This window comes from Cuculus canorus, chromosome 17, assembly GCF_017976375.1.
Source record: "Cuculus canorus isolate bCucCan1 chromosome 17, bCucCan1.pri, whole genome shotgun sequence".
Taxonomy (NCBI): Eukaryota; Metazoa; Chordata; class Aves; order Cuculiformes; family Cuculidae; genus Cuculus; species Cuculus canorus.
Window position 1 is genome coordinate 8,437,845 of NC_071417.1, and position 14,443 is coordinate 8,452,287.

Sequence of the window (14,443 nt, forward strand, 5' to 3'; positions counted from 1 at the left end):
CAAGGCACACAAAAGCAGCATATCCTGAAGCCCATCCGTGCCCAAGTGGATCATGGTGCCCCAGCAGACAGGCTAGTGGTCCATAACCCATTACACAACCCAGTGCAGGCTCCAAGCCTTCAGCCAGCAGCCCCCCAGGGCTCACTCACGTCTCTCTCCTGGAGCTCAATGACTCCCGCGCTGTCTGCACGCTGCGAAGGACACAAAGAAAGAGTCAGCTGTGGCACTGCCAATGCTTACATGGTCTACCTGATGCCACTGCATGAGTGTGATGAGATGAAAACTTCCCAGCCCAACTGTATCAAGCTGGTAGCTGGTATGATTGGAGCTGGGTTTTGCCTGAGCTGGGCGATGTACCCTCACAACAGCCCGAGCAGAGCTGCAGCAGGGACGGGGGCAGCAGCCAGCGGCCAGCATGGGTAAAGACCTCCTCACCTGCTCCCTGCACTGGTCAGACCCTGGGCTGCAAGAGTGCAAGAGCTGATGGAGCGTGTTCAGAGGAAGAAAACAACATTGGAGAGGGGTCTGGAGCACAAGTCTGATGAGGAGTGGCTAAGAGACCTGGGGCTGTTTAGGCTGGAGAGGAGGAGGATAAGAGGAGACCTCATCACTCTCTGTTGCTCCCTGAAAGGAGATTGGAGCAAGGTGAGTGCTGGTCTCTTCTCCCAAGCAACAAGTGATAGGATGAGAGGAAATGGCCTCAAGTTGCACCTGCGGAGGCTTAGATTGGATATTAGGAAAAGTTTCTTTACCAAAAGAGTGGTGATACATTCTGCCCAGGGCAGAAGTGGAGTCTCCATCTCTGGAGGTGATCAAAAACCATGTAGATGTGGCACTTTGGGACATAGTTTAGTAGGCACAGTGAGGTTGGGCTGGTGGTTGGACTGGATGAGCTTAGAGGTATTTTCCACCCTTAACGATTTTTTGCTCCTGTGGTTCTAGGGTCCCCGGTGCAGGCACCCCCATGGCAGAGGCGGGGGCTGTTGCAGCGTGTGCTGCATTTGAACTCCCAAAACACCTCAGGGTGAAGGGCAGGGAGCAAAACCCACCACTTTCCCTGCCCGCAGCAGCTTCAGTCCCTGCTGGGAAGCACTTCTCACCTCCTGCTAATGTGTCAATTGTATTAGAAATCACTTTTGTTTTACGAAGGAGTGAATTTCTGAGCTCACGGTTTCTATCTCACCCTTCTCTGGTTTAATCACTACATAAAGAAAATCTCTTCTCATGGCAGGGTGACAAGTACTTCTCTAGGGCTTTTTTTAAATGCATTTATCTATTTTGTCTCCATTTGTTGTGTAGCGGAGAAGAAAATTGGAGGGCCCTAGAAATAACACCTGAAAAAATTCGCTGGAATATATTCCTAGTAAAATCTTCCACCCAATCTGCCCAACTTCACTGGTTCCTCCAATCTCCAGCTCCTGTGGCTGAGCAAAGTGCAGGATATTCAATCTATAAATCCAGTACTGGGGCATCCACCGAAGGGCAGCAGCACACTTACTGCTTGGGTGGGAACCTGCTCTGTGAATGGGGCTATTTCCACTTACTTTGCATACTTTAAGCTGAGCCAAACTATCATTTTCAGGGTGACATTTATTCATGAAACCTTTCATTAACATGAAGATCTATGTTCATAAACGTGCTGCTGCAGCAAAACCATACAAGGATGCAGCCATGGCCACCATGGCATTGTCCTTGCACGGTGCAGTGTCTTCCACCACAAAGCATCTGAGCCTACCCCTCTGCAGCCCCCCCATCACCCAAAAGCCACCCACATCCTCCCAGTGCTCCTCACCTCTCAGCATCGCTCTCATCGCTGGAGCGCAGCTCCTCCAGGGCCACCTGCAGATCAGCAATGCGTCGGATGGAGGTGCCCAGATCTGCCTGGAGAACCTGCCGCACCGATGCCAGCTCCGCCAGCTGCTGCTCCTGCATGGACAGCATCAGGTTAGTGCCTCAACCCCAAACTGTGGAGCAGGAGAGGAAAGCATCTCTTAAAGGTCCTTCCACCCCAGTGCTCCCTGTGCCCCTCAGTTGCTGCCCATCCCTGCACCCTGCCGCATGCGCAATAGTTTGTATAATGCAAACTTCTTAAACAAGAAGAGGAGCAAATGAAACTGAACCAATCCATGACTGACCAGCAGCTTCCATAGCGGAAAAAGCTATGAGGAGATAAGCCAAAAGTCCTGAGCACAGGACAGAACGTAAGAAGCCACCAGCGATCACTGTGCAGACGCTGAATTGAACTCAGGGGACGGTGACCTTGGTTTGAGGCACACGGCTGCACCAGGACCTTGTCAAGTTGTACAAACAGCCTTCCTGGAGATAATTAGTACAGAGCACTGCTTTCCTAAGCCAGCCAGATCAGCCGCCAGGAAACATAGATGTGGCCCAGCCCAACCTCAAGTATAAAACCTAGAAAAGTAATAAAACAAACTTTGAAGAGAACAACAGTCTTGAGCTGGCTTCACCCTACACATCCCTCCCTGCAGCTGTAGCATAAAGTCTGAACAGTGAGTAGGGTGTATATCGCAACTGCTTTATGGTGCCCATGCTGTGATTTCAGTACACCACGATATTGCTCTGTTAAATCAAAATGTAACACCACTATATCAAATGAGTAAATCTGATATTAAATATTAACTCTCTCTCTGCACCCATGTAAAAGTAATCAGTGTGAGAGCATCGTATTCCTATTAGGGACAGGATAGGGCACAGGTTGTAGGGAGGCTTCCAGGCATTTCAGGGCTGCTCTTCCACTCTCACACACCACTTACCTGCTTGGAAACAAAGCCCCTTCCAGAAACACTGGAGCAGATAACAAAAACCAGAAACTCAATTCATAATTTAAGCTACAAGGAAGAAAAGCTGGACGAGCAGCACAGCGCAGATGGCACCACGGACCCAGCATCGCCTGTGGCTGGGCAGCCTCACAGCACCCCAAGGATGCTGATCTGGCTCTGCCCACCCACTGTGGCTGAGAACCACCACGTTCATTGGATTCCAAGTCCTTTCAGCTTGGAAGGAATCTTCTAACCCATCACACAGCTGAGAGAAAAGGAGCATGAGCGTGAGCTGCAAATTCAACTTGATTGAAGCTGCCAGCTGTAAAATTGCCATCTCAGTGGTGACAAGGTGAGAGATGATTTGCAGCGCAGGCTGCGACAGGCTGCAACGCAGGAGCCAGTGGGCTGTCAGGGTAAATAACGAAAGCCCTGGGATCACCGGGCATGCAGGCCCAAGGCAAAGAGCACCCCAGTTCATAGCAACAGTGAAAGAAATATCCCAGTCTGGGCTGCACAGCACCACAGTTGCTGCTGGAAATGCTCTGGTATTGGTAAAAACCTGAATGCTGGCAAGAAGCTTTCTGAAACTCAGCCTTTCTGAGCCCTTTGCATTTCCTCCCAGCTCAGGCAAACACAGAGGGTGGAATGGACCTGTTTTCTTGTAGGAAACTGCTCTAAGTCACAGAGCGATGGCCAAATGCCCAGGCAAGGGGAGGTGCTCTCACACCAGTGTCAGCCCTGCAAGCAGCCGAGGGCTCAAGAGGGGACACACAGTGAAACACTGACCCTTGACAGGGGGTGGAGGCACTGGTGCAGGTTGCCCAGATAAGTGGTGGCTGCTGGAGGTATTCAAGATTGGGTTGGATGGGTCTTTGAGCCCCCTCATCCAGCGGGAGGTGTCCCTGCCCATGGCAGGGGGGTAAAACTGGGTGGGCTTTAAGGTCTCTTCTAACCCCAACCATTCTGTGATTCTATGAAAAGCTCAAGGGGAGAAAGCCTCAGTCTTTGCCTGGCTACGTGCCTGTATTCAGCTATTTGCAACTGCAATATCAGGCAGTAAAACAACCACTAACAGCTAGATAAAAAGCTCAGCCCTTCAAACAAGCTGATAAGAGCCTCTATTGAACTAGTTCCTTGGCTTCAGGGTACAGCACAAATTAAACATAGTTCAGTGGCTGCATTTAATTCCTTTCTTTCCTTCTCCTACTATTGACCTGACAGTGACTGGCAGGGAGGCAGCGGGGCACACGGTGGTGTGCAACCCCTCCCAGGACCTCAACCCTGCTTCTTCTGGTTGGTGACAAATGAAATCTCCCGGGTATACCACACAGCAAACAGTGTGCCCTGGTGGCTGCTGGGGTCCCCCTAGCTGGATGGGTCCCGTGGGAGCCATGCTGTGGGAAAGAGAGGAGCTCAGGTCCTTTTGAGGATGCCCCAGTCCCTGGGCACCCACAGCCCATGGCACTCATGCTGCACAGCAGGGAGAATCCAGCAGCCTCAGGAGGGGCTGCACAGGGCACCGAGGTGTCTTTGGGGAGTGCATGGCCATGGGCTCTGCGTACTGTGAGTGACCTTGTGGTCCCCTGAGTGGCATTTTGAATGTGAGCCTGAAAATACCTGTTTCTTAATGGAGTTGACGCTGTTTAAGCACTGCAATGTTGCTAAATCTGACTCCTTCCAGCGGAGGTACTGTCACCACTGCCATCGCCCCAGGTACCTGGGCTGATTAAATGCAGAGGAAAGCACCAGCCACATTCAGAGAGCAATCTGGGGCGGCTCCACACTCACTCTCTGCTGAGTGACTTGCAGAAGCCTATGCAGAAAGTGGATTTTAGCTCTCAGGGCTCAGACATTATTGTAAAGTGAATTCTGGTGATTTAAATCTGCAGCAAGAGGATATGGGGAAGAGAAATGGTGCCGCTTGGTTTCTGTGCTCTGCCCTTCAGCATGGGCTCAGCGCATCTGCAGCTCAGTGAGGAGGAGGAGAAGGGGACGGCCAGCAGAGCTGCAGCCAGGCCGGGAGCAGAACAAGAGGAAAATCTTCTGAGTAAAGGTGCTGCTCAACATTTTGGGCTGAAATCAGAGCAAAATAAAAAGGTTTGTGCTTATAGAGCCACAGAGCAGACATGTCGATCATCCCCGAGCTCACAAAGACAGTGTGGTCATGTGGAGAAGGCTGCAAACCCCATGTCCCACCTGTCTTAGTGCTCAGTCCCAGACCTCGTGCACAGATGTACTTTAGATTTTACTCTGTACCATACTATTGTCTCAAGGACAGGAATAATTATGTCAATATAATTAAATTTCAAATTAAAAAAACCTGTCTTTGTAATATAAACTGTCAAGGATGGTCCCAGCACCAGGGCATTGTTGTCCCAGGAGCGATCAGACACCTTTGACTCACATTATTTCAATCTAAATGTAAATGCAAGCAGCTTTTCCCTTTTAATACAGCAAACAATCTGAGCTTTTACATCCTCACTCAGGATGAACTGGGAGTGTTGCTGGCTTTTTCTTCCCCCTGAGTGAAAAGAAGGGGGAAAAAGAGGAAATATATTGATTGAGGAAACTCTTGACCCACTTGCTCATGTGGCTCTGCTGGAGCAGGGGCACCACCTGGGAGAGAAACGCTGCCTGTAGCGGAGCGAGCAGTGGTGCACCTGCAGCAGTGCCTTCTCCTCATCCCATTGGACTCTGGGGCTGAGCTTGTACTCCCCCATCCCAGGCAGCAGCCAGGAGCCAAGGAAATCACCCAATAACAGAGGCGCTGGGCGACGGCATTGCTGCATCCCACCAGCATCTCCTGCCTCCGCAGAGCCCCACCTCACCCATGCATGAAGAAACCTGCTGTCCCCCCTTCCCTACATGTTGTGACTTGTTGGCCACAGCCAGAGCCAGCCACTGCCCTTCATCACGGACAAGGAACCACACACAGCACTGAACAAGAAGCTGCCAAGGACCAGACTGACAGGCCAGGGCTGGACCTGGGGGAGAATGTGGTGGTGGAAGGTGACTTAGACATCATTTTGCCTGCGTTACTCATTGCTAATGGCCCGTTAGCAATGCACTCCGTCAGCCTCTGCACTCCAGCTGGCACTGCTGATGGCGGGGATCCCGGATGGCTGCTGGGGTGGCTGCAATCAGAGGAGCCATGCTGATGAACGAAGCTTATAGAACAACAGCTGCCAGGGGAATGAGCCCTTTCTACCTAATCAGGGAGGGGGCAGAGCCCGGAGCAGCTGCCCTCATGCTGCAAAATGCCTAGGGAGTAAGGTAGCAATTTTCCAACTGTTTATGAGCTTTCTTCTTCTGCTACGCTTTAGCCTCCACAGGGATCTTGTATTTATTCCAGGGCAAACTGACTCGTAGGAGGAATTCATCCCTGACCCCACACACAGCGAGCCCATGACACACTGGGAGCCCCTCTGCACCTGTCCTGTTCAAAGCCCTTGCAGCCACCACCGCCCCTGCCCCTTTGCACCACCGCTCGCTCTTGCTGCAAGGACAGGTTGGAAAGGAAGGGATTTGCTGCAAACTTAGCAGCCACTTGGTGGGTGCCCAGACAAGAGAAAGCTGAGGGAGGGTTGGTGAAGGTGCAGCCCTGGGCACCGCAGTGCCTCGCTGCTGGCACGGCAGCAAGGCTGTCACCCAGCAGGCCACCAGCACCATGGCGAAAGAGGTCAAGACGAATGCAGGCTCCGCACCAGGCAAGGACAGCCAGCAAGGACAGGAGGAAACATGGGCTGGCAGCTCCTGGGGGGCTCCTGCTAGGGCGGCTGCCACCCCAATCTGTCCCTGCGCTGCTGGCAGGGGAACCCTCGCTGCTCACCATCTCCCCAAGCATTGCTGGGGCTTCCTCTTGCGCTTCACCAGTGGTTTTTTTCCAACAGGCAAGAAAAGATGCTCCATGTGCCATTGTTCAAGCCCTTACAGCCTGCGCTGGGGGAGCTCACCCACTGCAGGACCCACCTGGAAACAAGGGACACCTCAGCTGGCAGCTCCCTACCTCCCACCTCCATCCCCCTCTGCCTCTCCACATCCTGCCTTTACTCTCCTTCCTTCTCTGGAAAGGATTTTCTAAAACCTCTTTTTCTTAAGAATTTCTTTTTCATCTAATTTTGTCTCAGAAACATTTGAAGATAAGTTAAAAAAAGCAGAGCAAAACCAGGAGTGAAATAATTTATGGGACTATAAAGGATGCTGAGACAGACACCGCAGAGCATCCAGCACCACGTCCTCGTCGCTGTCTTTTGTTTTTGTTTGTGGTTCTGCTGTCACAACATAACCTTTGCAAGTTCCCATCCACCTGAAGAGAAGTGTAATCTAATTAGTCCAAGTTGGATTGCTCCTATTTGAATAATTGAGTGTACAGCTGCGGTATTCATCAATCATTATTAGTTTTAATTAAGTAATTAACTCACGACTTTTTCAGAAAGTTTGAAGTGACAAAATCTGGAGTGAGATGGGGCAAGCGGCTCTTTCTGCGCTTGTGAACACCGGCGCTCCTGGTAATTGGTGTAAGCAGCCCCAAGTGCTGATTATTGCCTGAAGAATTTACTTCTTTAATGGCAAACCAGCAATCACAGCCTGCTCTACGGCAGCCTTAATTAGCATGTATACGGTGGAGTTTTCACTTGCAGCTCCTCCATACCCCAACCTCACCTCTAAGGACTGGCTCCCTTTGATGATAATTGTTGTTACACTTCGCCAAAGTCATCAGCTTTTATAGAAAAGAGCAGCTTGAAGAGACCTACGCATGGGCGGTGCTGGGACAGAGGGCTGCGGGGACATCAGAAGGTTTGGCTGGGACCCTGCTGGGACATCAGAGCGTTTGGCTGGGTGGGAGTGCAGCATTCCCAGCTGGAGGCACAAACAGCCCCCACTTTGCTTCTCAAGTTCACTGAAAGCAGCAAAACCTAAATCTTTAAAGCTTGCAAATGGAAAAACAAACCCCCTAAAATCATAGAGATCAGAATGTAACGTGCTACAGCACTCAGGATTGTGGGGTGAGAACAGGGCTGCGCTACAAAGGAGATCCGCTATCACAAGAATGAGAAAAAAAAAGGTTATTTACACTGTGACTCTCACCTTGTTTTAAAAAGAAATGTGTGAAGAATATCTTCACACCTGTGCTTCAGTTTTCAGGAAAAAGAGTTAATTATTATGCTGATGAATTTCACAGCTTCACGAAAGAAAGCTAATTTTAAGATCGTGCCTGCAAGCCACCCCAGCATGGCCTTGGAGTGGCGGTGCATGTTTAGCAGAGCTGCATGTTGGTCCGGAGCAGCTGGAGGAGATGCAGCAGATCCAGCCAGCTCCCCAGCATCCACCTCTGCCAGTTGGGGCTTTGTCCCAGCAGGATCAGCTCCTGCTTTTCCCTGGGCAACCTAACAGTGCCCAGCCACAGCCCCACTGCCTAGTGGGAGGCACTCAGTGCTCCAGTCCCCTTCCCAGAGCCCCCTTCCCAGCCTCCAGCAGCTGCTTGTCTTCTCCTGTGAAATCCAAGCTGCAGAGGCAGCTCGGTCGCCAGCAGCACAGTCATAGGTCCTCCCTTTAAGCCTTTTAGCTATTGTTTGGCATGAACTAGAAGAATTACTATCTCAAAGGTGGAATTAGTCTATCCTGGCTTGTTAGCTGTTTGCATCTCCCTCCTCTGCTGCACAAACCCGCAGGTAAGCAGTGAGATGCTCTGCCAGAAGCTCTGGGAAAACAGCCCCATCAAGGCAAGGCATGGGGCAGGGTCCTCAAGGAGCATCCCTGCCTCTGCCCCAGTCCTGCCCCTGCCCTGAGCTTCCAGTGATGGCTGTGGACAGCCAGAGCAGCTGAGATGAGCCTTCTTGCACATACTTGTCTCCCTGATGCTTATGATGGACCATCTACCCATCTCCAGAGCAGTGAAGCCATGCCAGCACCCAGCACCCAGCACCACCCTGCCCTAACAGCAGTATCAGGAGGGAAATCCCACCGAGCTGCAGTGCTGACAGCTCACCACCCTACACCCCCAGGCCCACACGCCTGGTCCCAGGCCCTGCTCCATCCTCCCCTCCACCACATCGTGCAGCTTCTTCGGGGGACGCTTGTATCAGCACAAGCACAACTACGCTTACATAGATGATGAACGAGGAGACCAGGGCTTGTTTCTGAGTTCCCTAGGACTTGGTGTAATTTGGAAATCCATCTCTCACTTCTCGCTATGACTCAGTTTCTGCCATGGCCCAAGGGGGTCTTGCCTGTTAAGCTCTGGGTGTCAGCACAGCAGTTGAGAAACAAGGAGCTGTTGCAGGCTGGGATCCAGATTTATCCAAAGAGGAGCTCCAGCCACACCGAGGAAATTCAGTAAAAGCAACTGGAGCAAAGACAGAGACAACCTGGGCCAAGTACTACCCCCACCATTAGAAACATGCCTCCCTCGCTGGGATGGCACTGGGCTTGGAATGTGTTCAGAACCCATTCTTCCTACAAAATTCATAAGGCAGAGCCATCTGCCTGGCAGTCAGCTCTCCAGCTTCCATCTCTGCTTCCCGCTGGAGTTTCCCTGCTGCCTGCACATGGCTGAGTCTGCTCCCCACTGCCCAAAGCTGAGGCAAAAAGGATGGAGAGATGGGAGTAGTGATTCTGAGCCAGGCTGAAGGCATGGGGATAGGGGGACAGGATTTTCAATTGCCTCAAACAATGATAAATGTGAGCTGTGAGAATAAAATAACTACATACAGGCATCAGCTCTGACGATCGCAGCAAACAAGATGGGATTTCTCACTCAATCTGTACAATGAATTTGTCCCTTCTATGCATCACTTAAAGCCTGACAAAGCGTAGCAAGTCCACAACCTCACAACTGTTTATTTAAATGCATTTTAAAAAAATTGTTAGGTGCAGACCATGACTTAAGTAATGTTAAGTGAATAATTCATGCAGTATTTATAATTGATAGGGGATTTAACAGGAGCAGAGCCATAAATGGCTTTCTATTAACTATTGATGCTCTCTGCCAGCCTCTCGATGAGCACGGCTGGGCTCTGTGATCACAGCTCTCCAGCGATGTTTTATTTAAGCGCTGTTAAGAGTGCACACAGTCTGGGGGAATGCCTCTGCTCCCAGGGAACACTGCGATGCTCTGTGTGGCAGCTCCTGATGTGCCACTGTGGGCTCATGAGCCCGGTTCCCACAGAGAAATAGCCCTGCCCCGCAAGGAGAAACCTGGAGCTGGCGGGACATGTCTCGGCGAGCTCAGCACTGCAGGGCTCACCTGGCTCCTTCCTCCTGTCCCTGCCATGGCAGATGCCAGGTAACCCCAAATATCTGGGTGTCTGGAAACCAAGGCCCCTTAGCAGTGGCTAAAGAGTTTGTCTATTTATGGGGGTTTGTGTCTTATTCCAGGGAGGTGCCTCTCAAATCCCTTTCAGGCTTCTTTGCAAACTTCATTTGTGGGAACAGAAGCGTGCTAAGAAGACCAAGTATCTTACTACACCCATCATTCACATCCCTACATGAAACATTCAACAAGCTTCTAAAAATACAGGCACAAATACAGAAATACAGTTAAAAGAGCCCACCCGCATCCTACCAGACAGCGCATCTGTGTTCCAAAACATCGCATTTCTAACAAAGCTGCAGTGAACACACAGTTATCAAAGCAGCTGGAGCAATGTCTTGCTTGGCACCTGCAGGGAAAGCAGCAGGGTCTGGCCCTGGGATGCGATGCTGCAAGTGCAGCGGGCAGCCCTGCAGCCCAGGGAGTCACTCAGCACTCCCAGCGCTGGGCAAAGCAGCCAGCAAAGAGTCTCATTATAAAATCTCATGACTCTGAAGAGCAGCAATGGCTGCATGACTCCAGCCTAGCGGAGAGGCTCATTTTGTGCCCGGGTGAGGGTGTCCTGGCAGCCAGAGCTGCGTGCAAACATGTAAGATTCAGGGTGGAAGACCAAGGACAAAGCCTGCTCACAGCACAGGCAGAGGAGGTGGAATAATTCACACTAAAGCACCATTCCCTTCAGAAAGGCTGGCAGCCTCAGGGCAAAATAAATGCTGAAATCTCCTTGATTGTTAAATAAAAGATTATTGATAAAATAACTGCTTCTAATGTGGCTGTGGTGCCAGCAGAAATGCAATATCTTTCAATTACTGCTCGGAAGCACGGCTTTCCTTTTGTTTACTGGAAAAAAATAACATAAAAGAGTTGCTTGTACTGGACTGTAAGACGAAGGCAAATCTATTTTTGCAGTGCTTAAAATCCAGTTGGGGTTTTGCACGCGCAGAGCATGTTAGATGCTTGTCAGCTCTGTCTTGCCGTGCCACAGGGGAGCTATTTGGCCAGGGCTGGAATCACAGTGAGGAGCTGGTTCTTGGGCCAAGCCCTGGCATGACGAGCCATGCTTTCAGCATGTGGGGAGCCCAGGGAATTTCTGTTGTGCCAAGGGACCATGTGGCATCACCGCAGTTCTGCCTGACACGAGGAAAACTAGCACAAGGAGGTACAGGAATGACCTGCGCAGTTTCTTAGCATTTCTCAGAGCTGAGCAGGCAAAGCAATGTCCTCCTTGGAACAAAACACGGAGCAGAGAGACTGCCCAGGCTGTCAAGCACAGACATGGAGATATGAAACGCAATAACAGCTTTGGTTCAATGGTTTGGGGCTGTGCAGGGATGTGACACAATTCACTGCCCTTCCAAGCGTTCCACAGCTTTGCTTGCCAAAGCCAAGCCTGACACCTCAATGTTAAGAAGACCCAGGGCAGCCGTGGTGGGGCTGCCGGGAGACACGGTTTACCTGCTCGGAGGCCAGCGAACAGCAGATGGGGCAGCTCCATCTCCAAACACAGAGCACACAAAGCACAATGCCAAAGATTGCTTTTCTGGAAGCTTCAGGCCAGTCTTCAGGTTATGGAGAGGTAACCTACAGCAGCACTGACCCCACCCCATGGCAGCAACATCTCCTTACCAGCTCCACGCGCCGGCGGCTGGACTCCAGCTCCCTCTGCACCAGCTCATCCATGTCAGCCTTCATCTCCTCCATCCTCCTCTGGTAGTACCGGGTGCTTTCCTTCTCCCGCGCCTCCGACTCAGCCGCCTTCTCCAGCTCCTCACCCATCTTTATGATGCTGTCTCGCAAGCGCAACACCAGCACCTGGAGAGACAGCAAGGAGAGCACAAGGTGAAGCAAGTGTGATGGAGGTGAGGAGTTAAGAAGCTCTTCATGAGCATCAAGTACTCCCTCCCTGACCCGTGTACACGGACAGTCACTGCTATTATCATTATCAAGCATTGCCCTGGCGCCAGCAGCAGGTGCCTGCAGCGTGTGTGGACTCCAGTGACCTGCACCCAGCTCTGCACCCACCATCATCTCCAGTGGCCACACCACGTCCCCCAGGGCTCACACTGAGCCAGCTGCTGCTTTGAGAGCACAAGAGCATCTCTCTGTGTCTCTGCATCCCCTCTGCAAGCAATGAAGATGTGATACCTCAAAGCGCTTCATCTGCACAGCCTGGAAGTCCAGCTGGCTCTCCAGGTCGCGGATGCGGGCTTCCTGCCGGCTGACGATGGAACGCTCAGGTGGGCACTGCTCCAGCTGCACCACTCTTGCCTGTGCTGCCTGCAGCTGGGGGAGAACAGGCTGTGTTGGCACCTCCCAATCTCCTGACCCACGCTAACACCTCCTAGTCCCTTTCTCAGACCTCCCAGCAGTCCCATTCCCTGGTGTGGCATGCATCGAGGATCCTCACAACTCCTATGACAAAGTGGATGTGTAGGACCCGGCTTAGGCTGCCAGGCACTATGGAAAAGCATTGCCTGCTATGGCCTGAAGGACCCCCTGCTGTTGATACCACACAATAAATGCATGACTAATACGTATTTTTAATGAAAAAATCTGCCAGAAGATGACATGTGTCTGCATCTCTTTGCTTTTCTCTTCTCAGCAAACTCTTTGAGGACAGCAGGCGTAAAAAAATCACAATTTATCCCTATGTGGAAAGCTGCCTGGACCAAGTTGTTTCTTCAGCCATTACAACAGGCTCTCCAAAGCAAACTGCCCTTTTAGCGATCCTGGTACAAGTTTGGTTCAGACTTTTTATTTGACCAAGAAGCATGAGCATTTGTCTTTGTTTATCTGGCCTATCTCTAAAGTACCACCTGCTCCACCTCGGAGGGAGCGAGTCCTGCTGCTGGTTCCTGGGCAGCTGAGCTACAGTCGAGTAAAGCACTTAAGTTAATGGGATTACTCATGTGTTTAAAATTAAATCCATGCATTCCAGGAGGGTCAGTGCAGCAGGAGAGGCGAGACAGTGCAGCACCCACAGGTAGCCATCCTGGGATCAGCCCCATCCTGGGGTCCACTCCATCCTGGGGTCAGCCTCATCCCAGGGTCAGCCCCCTCCCAGGATCAGACCCCATCCCAGAGTCAGTCCCCGTCCCAGAGTCAGCTCTATCCCAACATCAGTCGTCATCCCAGGACCAGCCCCACCCCAGGGTCAGCCCCTATCCCAAGCTTGCTCAGCCCTATGGGGCATCTCTTGCCATGGAACCAGCAGTTCGGAAAAGGAGGAGGGAGAACTGGGGCTCTCCATCCTAAGAGCCTTGCCAGGGAAAGCTTTCTCCAGCCCAAGGTCATTGCCGGCAGAGCCCTACAGCCCATCCTGGCCGCAGGGTCAGGGCTGTAGGCACACAGCGGGCAAACAGTGGTTTCTGCACCGTGCTGCTCTCTGAGTCATGCACAATGCGTTGAGAGGAACCTGACAAATTACAAAGGAGAAATGGCTTTGCACCACCAGGGTGGACACTTGATGTGATTTCAGACAAGAACATGGCATCCACATCTGTCACCAGCAATGCACCAGGCACAGATGTCAGAGATGTCTGGATGCCCTTCGCTCCTCAGCCCCAGGTTGAGGTTCTACAGGCCAGGGAGGAATTACCTTCTCCTGAAGGCTCTGCTTTTCTTTCTTCACATCCTCCACCTGCGTCTGCAGATCCCGTATCTGAGCAATATCTGTTGCCGACTGCGGAAAGAGAAAGCACAGCAGTGGGAGCAGACCCGAGGGCATGTCCCTTGAGAAATGCAGTGCTGAAAGCTGTCTCATGCCTACACCTCCTACCATTACAACAGCAAGACCCTCCTGCCCTGGACTGAAGGAACTTAATTCTCCTGACTCAATGAACTTTCTTATTTTCACAACAAGTATTTGCAGCTCAGGATAGAAACCGTGCTGCCAGGGTCATTTCTGTCCTTGGGGTCCTTTCAGATCCAGACTCCCAGCTCCATAACAGCACTGCAAAGGGCACCAGCCTGTGAATTTGCAGTCTCATCAGCTTCTTCCTGCTCCACCAGGAGCCTTGGAGTCCCTCAGCTCAAGGCACAATCCTTTGGGAGCGCCTGCCTTAGTCTGGATATTGCACTGAAAGCCCAGGACTATCTGTCAGCGCTTCTTAAGCTCTGCAAGAGGAAGCAGTGAAAGAAAGAACAGAAAAGGATCCAGGCAGGGATACTATAGGATTTCCCAACTATTGAAACTAAAACCAATACACCTCTTGAAAGAATACTCAAAACTGTGGGTGAGAGGAGTTGTATCCATAGGTCTTTCCTTCCTCTCACCACAACATTTCAGGAAGGACATGGATCTGTTGGAGCAAGTCCAGAGGAGGCCACAGAGATGATGCTCCCAGGG

The 14,443-nt window shown here is 51.5% G+C and overlaps 1 protein-coding gene across 1 annotated transcript in view; it reads right to left on the reverse strand.

Annotated features, from left to right (window-relative positions):
- MYO18B (myosin XVIIIB) overlaps positions 1-14,443 on the reverse strand; it is a 75,158-nt gene that overhangs the window by 11,509 nt on the left and 49,206 nt on the right. The window contains 5 exon segments of the mRNA XM_054082683.1: positions 150-191; positions 1,793-1,926; positions 11,722-11,907; positions 12,241-12,378; positions 13,694-13,777. Coding sequence (XP_053938658.1) covers positions 150-191; positions 1,793-1,926; positions 11,722-11,907; positions 12,241-12,378; positions 13,694-13,777 — 584 coding nt within the window.